Source organism: Pseudorca crassidens, chromosome 2, assembly GCF_039906515.1.
Source record: "Pseudorca crassidens isolate mPseCra1 chromosome 2, mPseCra1.hap1, whole genome shotgun sequence".
NCBI classification, from domain to species: Eukaryota; Metazoa; Chordata; class Mammalia; order Artiodactyla; family Delphinidae; genus Pseudorca; species Pseudorca crassidens.
The window spans coordinates 88,684,292-88,698,851 of NC_090297.1; the positions used below are offsets into that span (position 1 = coordinate 88,684,292).

Below are 14,560 nucleotides of genomic sequence, written 5' to 3' on the forward strand. Positions count from 1 at the left end.
GTAGATGGTTATTTTGGGTGACTTATTAAGAGACTGTATTAAGGGAATGTCTTTAATGTTTTAAAGCTGATCTCCTTAAGGATTATTTTAGATTGGACTCAACTCTTTTGTATTAATTGTGTTTTAGCTCTTTGCAGGGAAAGCTAGACTAGCCCTAGGTATTCTAAGACAATAAATATTTTAAAAGTTGTTTGCAAGGTGATATTTTACAACTATTGCTTAAGTAATATCATTACTCATATTGCATGTCTTCTGTTACAGTAGAGTCCATGTTCTCTTCTATTCCTTTTTCCCCCACTTTATTTTGAAAGTTATACTTTTTATTTTTAAAGGTATGTTTAAAAGTAAGTTGTCAACATACTAATAAAAAAACCGTTCACCAAAAGTTCATGGGAAGTGAAATTGGATACAGGCTTTTAATCTACAGTTGTTTTGAATTCATATGCCTTCCTCCAAATGGTGGGTCCTAAATAAGTGTTTGTTGCCTGATTTCCATTGATCTCTACAGGCTTTTTCAATAGTTGTGAATTCCTTTGAGGTAAGGCATTGTGTATTATTTATCTTTTTATTTCTGGTGCCTAGCACATGTCTGGCACATCGTAGGCATATAGTAAATGTTGACTTGAACTTTTAAAAATTGAGTTTGGAGTCAAAAGACCTGTTCTTATTATTCTAGCTCTCCCATTCACTAGCTATGTCCTTGGGCAAGTTACTTTGGTGCACTAGGTCTCCATTTCCACAACTCTAGAGTAAGATTCCATCTGATTCGAGAAAATCTGATGCCAAGCAAAGCATGTAGTGCTTAATTATTGGTTATTTGTATTGATCGTGTAATAAAATCCATTTGCAGGATTACCTAATTAGTAATAGATTAAATTCATTCGCAAAGTGTATCTTATTTGATGATGCTGTTGTGCATTGTTGTTGTTGCTGTTTAGAATATAAAGGCAACTTATATTTTCTTTCATTTCTAAATATATTCTCTCTTAGTATTCCTTGTAGATTGACCTTTCTTTTTCTTATTGAATGAAAATAAATTAAAGATGGAAGAAATTGCCTAGATATTTAATCTACTTCCTCATTCTATAGATGAGAAAACTGATGCTCTGGAATGTTATACTATTTGCCTGAAGCTATTTAATGGCAGAATTAGAACCCCAAGTCTCATGATTTGCATTTGAGTGATTTTTCCACCTCAGATATCTCCAGATTATTAGGAGTTTCTTGAGACAAAGATTGGAGAAGAAATGATCAAAATAGCTAAATTTAGTGGGCACATGGAAAAACTTTTCTTATTGTCAGGGGGGTGGTGATGTGATGATTTGGGATATTGGGATTGACATATATACACTAATATGTATAAAATAGATAACTAATAAGAACCTGCTGTATAAAAAATTTTTTTAAACTTATTCTCAAACAGTTATTCTAGGGGAACCATTTTTGTGCCTCATTTTCTGAGAAGTACAATAAGGAAAGTAGGAAAACATAAAAATTGTGTAAATTAGATATATAGAAACATTTAGTGACTGATCCTTTCTTTTTCCTGAGAAATGAGGATGGAGAGAGGAAAGAAAAAAGTGTAATGGTTGAATTATGCCTTATTATTCTACTGTGTTGTCTTTCTTTGCCTTTTTGGTAAATCCAGGGAGTCCTCACCTATTTAATAACAGCACAGTAGATAGAAACAGACACTACTCTTCAGGTTAGATGAAGGAATAACCGATGTTCTTTCACTGTCAAAATCCTTAACCCCGATTCCAGTTGCTTTCCACCCATTTTTCCTCCAGTGTTAATATAGGTATCACAGATTTTTTACAGGAGCACAGAGAGGACATTTGTACAGTTTGGAGGACAGTTTGGGATCAGGGAATATACCCTAAAAGGGGTGACACTTGAGATTTTAAAGAAGGAATAGAAGCCAGATTACAGGGCAGTTTAGGGACATTCTAGAGAGGTTGCAGCATGAGCCAGAGCATGAAAGGAAAAACAGCAGAAAGTGAAGTACAAACATGATTACGTTTTAGAGAGCTTAAAATTGAAGCAAAAATGATAGGAGGTGAAGATAGAGGAGGGCAGATCAAAAAATATACCATGTGAAAGAGCTTACACTTAATCCGCTAGGCAGTAGGGAGCTCTTAATGGATTTTTTTTAAATGGGGAAGGAATAGAGTCAGATACTGATTTTAGGTAGATTAGTCTAATGGCTTTGTAAAGAATGGTTATATTAGTTATCTATGAATGCATAAGAACTTAACACAAAAACCTCATAGCTGAAATAACACATTATTATCTTTGCCTTGGTTCCGGAACCTGAGCGTGGCTAACTGGGCTCTGGCTCAGGGTCTCTAACAAGTTAACAGTCAAGGTGTCAGCCAGCTACAGTCATTCCAGTGCTCATCTGGAGGAGAATCCACTTCCAAGCTCACTGAAGTGGTTGTTGACAGTATTGAGTTTCTTTTGGGCTGTTGGACTGAGGGTCTCAGTTCCTCTCCAGAGGCATCTCTCAGTTCCTTGCCCTGAGCCTCTCCATAGGACAGCTCATAGCGTGGCAGCTTTGAGCAAGCAAGTGAGAGAGCAAGAGAGGAGGGTGAACAAGATGGAAGCCAGAGTACTTTAATTTAGAATTGACATCTTGTCACTTTTGCCATACTTTACTCATTAGGAGCAAGTCACTAGATCCAGCCCACACTCGAGGGGAAGGGATTACACGAGAGCATGAACGCTAGGGAGGCAGGGGTCATTGGGATCCATCTTTAAAGCTGCCTATCACAGCAGACTTAAGGAAATAAGACTAGAGGTAAAGGGACCATTTAGGAGGCTGTTGTAATAATCCAAGTGAAGTGATACGGAGATTATTGTAGACATATGTAATAGAATGACAGGGAGGGGATGGAGTTTAGAAGTGTTTAGAATGTTAAGTCATGAGAACTTGGCGATTTAGAGCATGAGAGTTTTAAGGGAGAAGAAGCAATTAAAGGTGGCATCCAATTATTCTTGGCTCGTAAATCACTATCTGACTGAAGAATAATTTCATTTGAATGTGACTTAAACTCCTGTCTACATTGAGCTTTTATATTCATTACTGCTATTCTCTCCACACTTTTAGTTTTCTAAGCTTGCCCTTGGTGTTGCTTCCCTGGACACCAGTTTCTAAATATCTCAATATCTCTCAGTATCTGTTTAATTTTCCTATTTGTTTCTCTTCCTGTTTTTACCCTCCCTATCCAAATACTTATCACTGTACACAAAGTATGGAACAGTCTCCTAATTTCTTCCCTGGGGCCTTTCCTTTCTTTAATCTAGATTCTAAAACATCTAATATCTATGCATTTATCATTCATTTAACCAACAAGTATTTATTGTGGGCCCACTTTGTGACCAGCACTTTACTAGGCCTCCTTGGGAATATAACAGTGAACAAGACAAGCATTGTCCCTGTTCCTTTGTGTCTTCATTAATATCTTCTCTTTCTTTTCTGTCTGTCAGAAGTACTACTAATCTTTTAAGGTACACTTCACCTTCTACCTTCCTTAAAAAGGTATATGTTTTGTTTTGTTTTGTTTTTATCTCTATCTCCTATAGCTATAATCAGGAGGGGTTTTACTCTAGAAATATTGAGATACTACAGGTTTAAAAGAAAGAACTGGCTTAAACTATTAAGTGTAATGAAGCTATTCTTGACCTTCCCTCTCAGTCTGCTTCAAGCAATAGAGCAGTGCCTCACCCCCTGACTCATTGGACTCCCCCTGGAGAGCTTTTTAAAAACATAGATGCCTCAACTCTCCCTCAGAGGTTCTCATTCAATATGTTAGAAATGACAACAAACAAGACTCTAAGGTGAATTTGATATGTAGCTGGTTTAGAAAACTACTGCATTAGAGTCAGCCTCACCATTACACTATTAATTGCTTTGTGTGCATTTAACCATCCAAGTAGCCTAAAGCCATAATTTCCAAATACTGGTTGAGGACTAATTACATCAGTTCATACAGACTTTGGGGCCCTGTCACAAGAGGTGCTGATTCACTAGATCTGTGGTTATATCCAGGCTTCTATTTTTTTTAATAATCAATGAAGACTGATATATAATCGGGTTGGAAAAACACTGGACAAATGAACTTAATATGCTGTATTAATTTTTTTTGTATTTTCCTTAACAGTACTCTTCAGATAAATGAATGTAAATATTTGATAAACGTTAAGGACCAGTTGGCCATGATATGCTTTATAGATTATCCTTGAAGATTCTAGCCATTTGAAGTCATATTATAAATGACAGTTGAATGACTGCTGTGTTTAAATTTTAGATGCTCCAGTACTATTCGGTGGCGTGTTTATTGTTTCATACATTGATACATTTCATTTAGCTCTTTTACTTTTACTTTAAAGAATAACTTATTTGTCCCATGAAAAATTTGGAGCAATGGCTGGATTCTTTTTCCTCATATTATTCTGACAAATCTTTGTTATATTCTATTGGGAGGTATATTATTACTTTCTTGCAGGATGGGATTGTCAGAATGTGGCTTTAATAAGTTTGATGTCTTCCTTTTCTATAGTGTTATTCCTCTTTTAAGAGAGTCTGTTGGAATATTAATGCAGCGAACTCCTCCCCTTTTGGAAAATACTCTCCCTCAGTGCTATCAGAGGGTAAGTTTCAAAGCTTCCAAACCATTGGGTTTTGGTTGTTTCCAAGCTGTTAGGGGTTATAACTTTTATAAATATGGGTAGCATGTGTGTATAATTTAGTATTTCTGCCAAGACTGAATGCTGACCATGAATGCCATTTATATGAACCAGAATAAAATCATTGGAAAATATTGAGCTTCACTAAAGAAAATGTGGTAGAAGTTGTCCTCATCTAGAAATCAAGCAGCTCTTTTAAAATATAAATATAAATAGCAGATGATATAAGCATTTCTTCAGCATAGATTTTGTGAGCTCCCCTTTTATGCCATATATTCTTCTAAGGTATTAGGGGTGTAATGGTAAATAAGGTAGTCAGGGTCTATCAAAGAATTTATGGTCTGGTGGGAAAACACAGGCACTAAACAATAAATAAATAAGAAAATATCAGTGATGATTACTATAATAGAAATAAAGTCATGTGAGACATGGATGGCTATGTCAGATTTATCCAGGAAGTCATATTCAAGGAAATTGAAATCTTGTTGACAAGAAGGAGCCAGACATGAACATCTTGGAGAAGAGTGTTCCAAGCAAAGGAAAATGCTAATGCGAAAAGTTCTATGACTGGAACTAATTTAGTGTGTTTGAAAAACAGGAAAAAAAAAAGCCATTGTGGCTGAAGCATAATAAAGGGAAGAGTGGCTGGAAAGGCTGGGGAGAATGGCAGAGGACAGATCATATGGAGGTTTTGGTCTTACTAAGAGGTTTAGATTTAATTCTATTCACTGGGAAGCATTAGTAAGCTTTTAGGCAGATAGAGTGTCACAAAATGTAAGTTTTTAAAAGCTTATTCTACTTGCTATTAGAGAATAAACTCTAGGGAGAAAGAAAGCAAAGAAAACCAGTTAAGAGGCTGTTCTAATCTGAAAAATCATGGCCTGGACTACAGTGGTAGAAGTGAAAATGGAGCTAAGTAGATATTTTGGATAAGTTTTTGGAGATGGATTATATTAGCAGAGGGGAGAAAAAGTGTTGAATCGCAACTAGGTAGATGCTAATACCATTTGTTGAGGTTGATGCAGGTGTGAGGGTGGGAAATCCTCCCAAATCAAGAGTTCTATTCTGGATATGTTAAAAATGAAATGCCTACTGTACATCTACTGTAACCTTCAGCAGGTAGTGAAGTAACCAGAGGAGAAAAGAGAAGGTATAGAATAGTCCTTTTTGAGGTAGGGAAAGTGAAGTGCTGCCCATTTGACATTTGTGGTTTTATGATTTTAAGGTAGGACCAGTCAGCATAGTTGTGGAAGAGAAAGGGGCAATTTATTGAACGCCTACTCTAAGCTGGTCCCTATATTAAGTGATTTACATATATTGTTTCTTTTCTTCACATTAACCATACAGGGTAAGTTTCATCTTCCTTTCCCTAGGAAAATTGAGTAAAATTGATGTTTGAGGATTTAAGTAACTCATCTAAAGTCACAGATGGTAGTGGCTGAATCTGGATTCAAATCCATATCATTCTGGCTTTAAAAGCTCATGCTCTTTTTGTTAAACCACACGGTCCGAGCAGGAAGAGCGACACAGATTTTCATCTGTAGCTACACTTTCCCCACTTTTTTTAATTCGAGTAAAGTTAATGCCAGTTTCTGTAAGATTCATTCCTTAACTTATGCTTTAGGATAACTGCAGGAATGTGCTTGTACTGCTATATCTATGGAGGTAGAAGAAATCTGTTCAATCAGGGTGTTGTTTCCCTAGCAGTATACCATTTCCATTTAGAAAAGTATGGAGGGATATCAGGTTCAAACCACTGTGTCATCAGAGTCCTGAAAGAGGAAGAGGAAGTGCACCTTGACCTCTTTCCCTAGTAAAAGCAGTTTTTTTTAAAGGGCACAATGGTTATTGTCTCACATTTCCCACCAAGTGTCTTTGGAGCTTATAGAAAGTGATCCCACAACAAATTCTGATAAAAATAAATATTTTTGATAAATATAAGTTCAACTTTTTCTTAATTGACAGCCCAAATAGATTACTTAAGAATCAGGGAATCTCAGAATTCAAAAAGATCTTATTATTCATTTGGCCCAGACTTCTATCTGTTGGAAGAATCTCCTTTGCGACATTCAGTTGGTCATTCGGCTTCTTGACTATTTTCAGGAATCGGTAGTTAGCCCCTTCACTGAGTAACCTCTTTCTCTTTTAAATTGCTGTAATTGTTATAAAGATCTTTTTAACTTCTGGTTTCTGATCTTAGTTCATCTCCTCTAGATCTATACAGAGATATTGAACAATAGCGGTGATTTGGACATCTTTGTAAAGATTTTCCTGATCTTCAAGGGAATACATCTAACGTTTTTTCCTTAAGCGTTTTCTGTACGTTTTGGGTAGATAGCTTTTATTAAGTTAAGGAAGTGTCCTTCCAATCATAAATAGGGGTTGAATTTTATTAAATAATTGTAATGCTTTTATTGAAATGACTATGTGATTTTTCTCCTTTGCTTCACTAATTGAAGAATAAGAGTAATAGAATTTCTGATGTTTAATCTTTCCCTCTTGGGATAAACCTAACGTAGTCATGATACGTCATTTTTTAATATACTGTTGGAGTTAGCTTATTTAATTCATAAGAGAAATTAGCTTATGATTTATTGTCTTTATCTGGTTGGGGATCAAGATTATTTCTTATATGAGATAGCACCTCTTTTTTATTTTCTGGCAAAACTAAGAGGTTATGTTAAGTTTCTTGAAAGTCTGCCCTCTGGGACTGGGGGTTTGGGGGGGTTTTATGAAAGAGAACTTTTATTACCTTTTCAGTTTTTAATGGCCCTTTTATATCTTCTGGTTTTTTCTTATATTACAGCATTTTCTGTATTTCCAGAAATTTATTCATTTTTGTCTAGATTTTTGAAATTGTGTTTTTTGTTGTTGCTTTTCTGATTTTATTATTTATTTTTTCCAGCTTTAGTGAGGTAAAATTGATAAATGAAAATTATGTATATTTAAAGTGTACAATATGTTGTTTTGATATACATGTACATTGTGAAATGACCATGGAACACTTCATGAATTTGCATGTCATTCTTGCACAAGGGCCATGTTAATCTTCTCTGATCGTTCTCATTTTAGTATATGTGTTACCAAAGCAAACACCAAAATTGAATTTATATTCATTTTATATACATATATGTACTATTTACTGAGCAATTACTTGGGCCAGGCTTAGGTCCTTACAGTTTTAGGTGCTGAGGATACAAAACATAAAAATCGAAAATAAATCCCTGCCTTTATTGAGCTTGAGTTCTGCCAGAGGAGACAGGCAAGAAACAATATAAATAACATAGTAATGTAGTGTGCGACATTATATGCTGAAAAGTAAAACAAACCAGAGAAATGTAAAAATAAAAGCATTGTAGTTTTACATAGAATAACAGTAGAAGGGCCTCCTGAGAAGATGGCATTTGAGTCAAGACCCAAACAAAGTAGGCCAGGCAGAAATCTGGAAGGAAAGACACTCCAGGCAGAGGGAATAGCAAATGCCCTGGGACAGGAGTGTGCCTGACTTTTCAGAGTGGTGAGGTGGCTTCTGTAGCTGAGGAAGAGGGAGCAAGGGGAGGAGTAGTAGGAGATGAGGTAAATAAGGTAAATAACAAGGGGCCACATGACGTGGGTCCATGTAAGTCATTGTGAAAGCACTGGTTTTTGTTCAGAGTAAGGTGGGAATCTACTGGAGGATTCTGAACAGAGTGAAAGCATCTGATCTAAAGTAACAGATTCTTACTTGGGCTACTGTTTTGAGAATAGATGAAGAGGTGCAAGGCTAGAAATAGAGAGACCAGTTAATAAGGTATTATAATAATCCAAACTAAAGTGGCTTCAACTAGCCTGACAGCAGTAGAGGTGGTGAGAAGTGTTTGGATCCTACTCAGCTGTAGTATTTTGTACACTCACATATTGATACATTCATATAGTATTCCGTTTTATAGTTTTTAAAATCTGTTGTTTGTAGTTCTTTTCCTTTTTCATTTTGTACTTTGTTTAATTGCATGTTCATTTATTTTATTTTTTTACCGCCATCAGAGTTTGTCTTGCCAGTGGTTGTCAACCTAAGGGTGTGGAACACTTAAGGAGCCACTGGAAAAACGTTGAGACATCCCTCCCTTTTCTGGTTGTCACATGAGTTGGGGAAGGGTATATGTTGGCATGTAGTTCCCTGGGTCCTGGGGATGCAAAGATCCTGTAGTTTCTGACACGTGTACACGATGAAGAATCATCCTGTCTAAAACATGCCCCCATTACGTACGAAACACTGACTCTAGCTTGTTAATCTTTTCAGAGAACTAGTTTTTTGATATTGTGAACTCTGTCATTTCTAAATTTGTGGATCATTGATTTCCATCCTTTATTTCCTTCCTTTTTATTTCTTAAGTTGACTTTTTTGTTTTTTTCCTAATTTCTTAGCTCATTTGTATTTATATTTGTCTTCTGATCGATGTACAGTTGACCCTTGAACGACACAGGTTTGAACTGCATGTTCTACTTATACATGGATATTTTTCAACAGTAAATAGCCACAGTACTACATGATCCATGGTTGGTTGCATCCTCAGATTTTTGACTGAGAAGAGGGCTGGCATCCCTAACCCCTGTGCTGTTCTCGGGTCAACTGTATTTGAAAATGTAAATTTCACTTAGGTGCTCTCTCAGCTGTGCCCCACAAATTTTGATATGTGCTCATTTATATTTCCCAAACACCTGTCATGGTACCAGCACATAGTAAGTACCCAGTAGGTATTTGTTAATCAATGCAAGCCACCCCCCCGCCACACCAGGCCACTTTTTTCATTAGAGAGTAGAATCCATGTTTACTGATGTGTTGCATGATTTAAGTTGGGTGTACTTATACTTGAGTTCTTGTTAATATGTGCTCTTTATATTTTAGGTGCAGCAGTTGCAAGGAGTTTACAGTTTACAAGAACAGCATTTCTGGACCTTATGTTCTGATGTTTATGTTGGGACCTTGAAATTAGTAGTAGCACCTGATGCTGATGCCAGGTGGATTTTAAGCCAAACACATAATATTTTTACTCAGGTATGATTTTTTTACTAACTTCTTTTAAGGGTCTAGGAATTTATTGTATCTACTAGTCTTAAAAAGATTTACTATTTAACATATTGAATATATATATACTACACTGTGAGGTAAGTGTGAAAGTTTTTTTTCAACCACAGAGTCAAATTTGGGAGATCCTTACTTTAGTGAATACTGTTAATGAAGATAGTCCTGTTTACTCGTTGTTGTACTGATTTGAGCTCCTTTAAGAAAAAGTAGATTCTCCCTTACTGTACACTCCTTATAAGACATGTTATATGATATTTGAAGCTAGGAATTCTAAGGTAGCATTTGGAATAAGAATAATGTCTGGTCAGTGGCGTTGGCTAAAAGCAAACTATGTTAACATTTTTATTGATAGCAAAGCCATCTCTACTTCTGTGTCATTTAATGGCTTAATATGCTGTTGAGGTTTTCTTAATTCTGTATATGGAATCACGAATTAGTCAGTGCATGACTGCAACCAAATTATATCAGGTAATGTTTATGCCATCATGAGTTGACATAGTCAGTGACTGATAAAGTAAAAGTGATTACTAGGTTATTCTGTATATACTGGGAGAATAAGAACATCATGTCAAGAATATCTGAAGAGAGAGACCACAGATTTTTTTTTTTTTTTTTTGGTCTAGCTTGCTGGAAATATTTGGCAAAAAATCTAGATGTTGACACTGCTTCCAAAATTATCTAACACATAAATCTAATGAGGAAACTGATTCCATGCCTCAAAAATCTGTGCTTCAGTGTTCATTGAAGCACTATTTCCAATAGCCAGGACATGCAAGCAACCTAAGTGCCCATCGACAGATGAATGGGTAAAGAAGATGTGGCACATATATACAATGGAATATTCCTCAGCCATAAAAAGAAACGAAATTGAGTTATTTGTAGTGAGGTGGGTGGACCTAGAATCTGTCATACAGAGTGAAGCAAGTCAGAAAGAGAAAAACAAATACTGTATGCTAACACATATTTATGGAATCTAAAAAAAAAATGGTTCTGAAGAACCTAGGGGCAGGACAGGAATAAAGACGCAGACATAGAGAATGGACTTGAGGACAAGGGGAGGGGGAAGGGTAAGCTGGGACGAAGTGAGAGAGTAGCATTGACATATATACACTACCAAATGTAAAACAGATAGCTAGTGGGAAGCAGCCGCATTGCACAGGGAGATCAGCTCGGTGCTTTGTAACCACCTAGAGGGGTTGGATAGGGAGGGTGGGAGGGAGACGCAAGAGGGAGGGGATTTGGGGATATATGTATACGTATAGCTGATTCACTTTGTTATACAGCAGAAACTAACACAACATTGTAAAGCAATTATACTCCAATAAAGATGTTAAAAAAAAAAAAATCTGTGCTTAAAAACTGACCCAGCCCTCCTGATGTGATGCAGTGGGAAGTACACAGCATGACCTGTGTGGCACTCTTGCCAGAAATAGTTAATGTGAATCCCGTCACCTTGTGGACTGTTACCCTGGATTCTTAAGAAGTGTCAGTGTCATGAAAGGAAAAAAAGGAACAATGGAGGATTCTTCTAGATTAGAGGAGACTTCACAATTAAATGCCGTGTGTGGCCCTTGATTGGATCTTGGACTGGGGAGAAACAGCCACAGAGGAAACTATTGGGTAATTAGAATATGGACCACACAATAGCTCATATAATTGTGTAGGTGTTAAACTTCTTGGGTACGATAATGGTATTGTGGTTATAGAAGAATGCTTGTATTCTTAGGAGATACATGCTGAAGGCTTTAGTGGCAAAGTATCAGGATGTCTAATTTTCAAATGTTTCAGCAAAAGTAAAAAGGATTATAAATAAATACATATATAGAGAAATAAGGCAAATGTGGCAAAATGTTTGCGATTGGTTTATACAGGTGATGGGTAGATATGCATTTATGGTGCTATTCTTTTGACTTTAAGCCTTTTCAAAATAAAAAGTTAAAAAATAAAAGTTTGGTGGCTCCTCATTGCCACCAGGATAAAGCCCAAACTTTCTAGCATGACACAATTAACTTTTCAAGCCTCTCTCCTACTATTATTCATTGCCATGTACTTCATACGCCAGCCCCACCAGACTATTTACTTACCTGTGTGAGACAAAAATCCTACTCTAATGTAAAGGTCCAATTCAATTGTTACTTTCTCTCTGAAGCCTTAAAGACCCTTCTAAGCATCATATAGATAGAGAAAGAGAGAGGGACAGACTGACAGTTTAAATTCAGGACCTTAGCATAAATTAAACGATCTCTTCTCTAATAGAGGTGTATGGTTATGTTCCTTTGGAATAATTAATGAAATAATCTTATAATGTAGGCAACAGCCAGACGTCCTCTACTACAAAACAATATGCTGGTACCACTTATTTACTCTAGACATTTAAGAACTGTCTTTTCTTAACAGACATTATAAGAAGTCTGTACCACCATGAGTTTCATAATACAGCATGCAAAACCTTCACAACATGTCTGAATCCTTCTCACACCTCCTCCCTTTTTCAGAGGCAAAAAGGAGAACATGACTAGCAACAACCTTGCTTTTCACTGCCATTTCTAGGTCATTATTCTCTCCTTCAGTCTCGATTTTCTCCTAGTTATACCATGTCCTTCCACCCTCATAGTCTGAGCTTCTGTCCACCTCTAGGATACCTCATACTGTCCGAAGACTTTGGCACTTAAGTCACTTAATTTTCCCTCTGAGAAGGAATGCAATTTATAGGTTTAGAAATGTGTGAGCAGCTGTGTCTGTGCTTAGAACTGCTGAAGTTGTAATTGAAGTAGGTGGAGGGAGGTTCTTCTGGTAACCTTAGAAATCTTGGCTTTTAAAATGGCTGAAGTTGAAAGTTTACTCAGCTGCCTCTTTGGTTTTGGAAACTGTATTTGGGTTTTGAAAATTTTAAGCTCTAAAACATATTTTAAGCCTTTTTATCAGCTAAGGTCAAGCACACTTGATTTCATTCCTTGCAGAGACTAGGGACTCTCTTAGGCTTGCAGTGAAAATGGTTCAACACATTTTTCCCAGCAGGCAGAGAGAAGTCATCCTTCTCATGATTTTCATTCCATACATTTAATGATTGTAAAGTTGTTTTGTGATAGTTGTTTTGGTTCTGACGTATGCAAAACTGAAGTTTTTTATTAATTTATTTTCCTTTACTGCTTATGCCCTAGTCATGCATATTCATTATGCTATGAGTATATCCAATACCTTGCAGTAACATTTGCAATTCATGAAATGAAATTTAAATTTTTTTACGTTTTTTAAAAATTTTAAATTATATCTTAATCATAGATTTTACTTATCAAAAGTAGTAAAGATCAAATTGCTCCATTTTTAAGAAAAAAATTACACTAATCCTTTAAGTACATTTCTTGTAGAAAGACTTGAAATACTGGTGGCCTTAGTTCCAAAAGACCAAAAGAAGGATTTTCTCAATACTTTGTGGTTCTATGACATTTTAATGTATTTTTCTTATAGCTGATCTTAAATTGGAATTAAAATTTTTTTTTTTTTGGTTAAAAAGTTGTTAAAATTTATATGGGGTTAGCTTTGAAAAGGTTAACATAAGTTTGAGAATTATAACATTTTGTTTTGTTTTTAAAACTATAAGCTTTGCAACTGTTTTGGAACTGTACATTAAGCATGTCTTTTTATTCTCATGTTCCATAGTTATCACTTTATCATGAATGGCTAAGGCAGTTGGCTTGCTATCACGAATATAGAGCAATACTAGTGAATTGGTAGAAGTCTCTTCAGTACTTTGATTCCTTTGGGATTATTAGTTAAGTGATAATCCAGTTTTTAAACTACAGGGTTCTTTATTGACATAGAAAAAGTCCCTCTCCTTTCCACCGCGTGCACTAACTTTTTAAAAATGATTTATCATTTGGGAACAGATGAAATAGAAAACTTACTATTTATGTTTAGTATATGAACAGGAAGTGGATGTGGGATACTGGATGAGGAAGGCAATTTATCATTTATGTTTCTTGTTTTAAACTGTCTGATATCATCTGTTAATTTTTTTAATACACTTTGGTTAGAAATAAAGTTTGAAGAAAAATCTAGAATATGCTTGGGTTCATTACCGTCCTCAGTTCCACACAGCAGAGAAGACAATCAAGGCTAATGCATATTATTTGCTCCTTGATAGAAATTGTACCTTGATATCTTCCATCTTCTCTTCTGCCTGTTTCTGTTATACCTATTAAGTCCTGAACCCCTGGCTTCCTGCTTCAGCTTTCTGTGCTCTATTTTCTTGCCTCAAAATAGAAGTTAACACTGATCGCCAGGAAGGAACCAAAAAGCCTCCTCACTAACCCAGATGGGAGTTCCCCCAGATTCAGGACCTCCCACCTGCACCGCTGTCCTGCCTGCGCGATCCCTTCCTGTCTCTGACAGTAGGGAATAGGAGAAGCTCTCTGTGCCTTTCCGGGTGGCTAGCTAGTTTTCCACCCTTCCTGTTTGTAGGGAATTTTAATCTTTTATAATGATTGATTAGTTTTAATTAATCCACAGGGGTTAAGTGTCCATTGGTTGATGGTGGTGGAAATAATAACAGCAGCAGCAGCTGGCCTTATTGAGAGCCCACCACATGCCAGGCACTGCGATAGACACCTAACATATTAATCTACCTGCAGCACAGGTGGGGTATTCTCCCCAGTTTACAGAAAAAGGAACCCAGACCCAAGTTATTGTTCATGACTTGTAATTTCATCATATTAAGTCACTATTTCACGAATTCTGAGATGATTCAGTTTTCACATGGAAGAGTAAGGCAGTTTTTCAAGAATTCATTTTTAAGGGATAAAGACT

The 14,560-nt window shown here is 36.2% G+C and overlaps 1 protein-coding gene and 1 non-coding gene across 3 annotated transcripts in view; one reads left to right on the top strand and one right to left on the bottom strand.

Moving 5' to 3' along the window:
- The window catches only part of SLC30A7 (solute carrier family 30 member 7), an 81,266-nt gene that overhangs the window by 56,210 nt on the left and 10,496 nt on the right, over positions 1 to 14,560 (top strand). For both annotated transcript variants that reach the window (XM_067727050.1, XM_067727049.1), the window contains exons 9-10: positions 4,563 to 4,653; positions 9,575 to 9,724. In XM_067727050.1, the coding sequence (XP_067583151.1) occupies positions 4,563 to 4,653; positions 9,575 to 9,724 (241 nt within the window). The remainder of the gene's footprint in view (positions 1 to 4,562; positions 4,654 to 9,574; positions 9,725 to 14,560) is intronic.
- Positions 7,680 to 7,785, bottom strand: LOC137220288 (U6 spliceosomal RNA). The gene has a single exon (XR_010941597.1). It is a non-coding gene; the product is annotated as a U6 spliceosomal RNA (small nuclear RNA).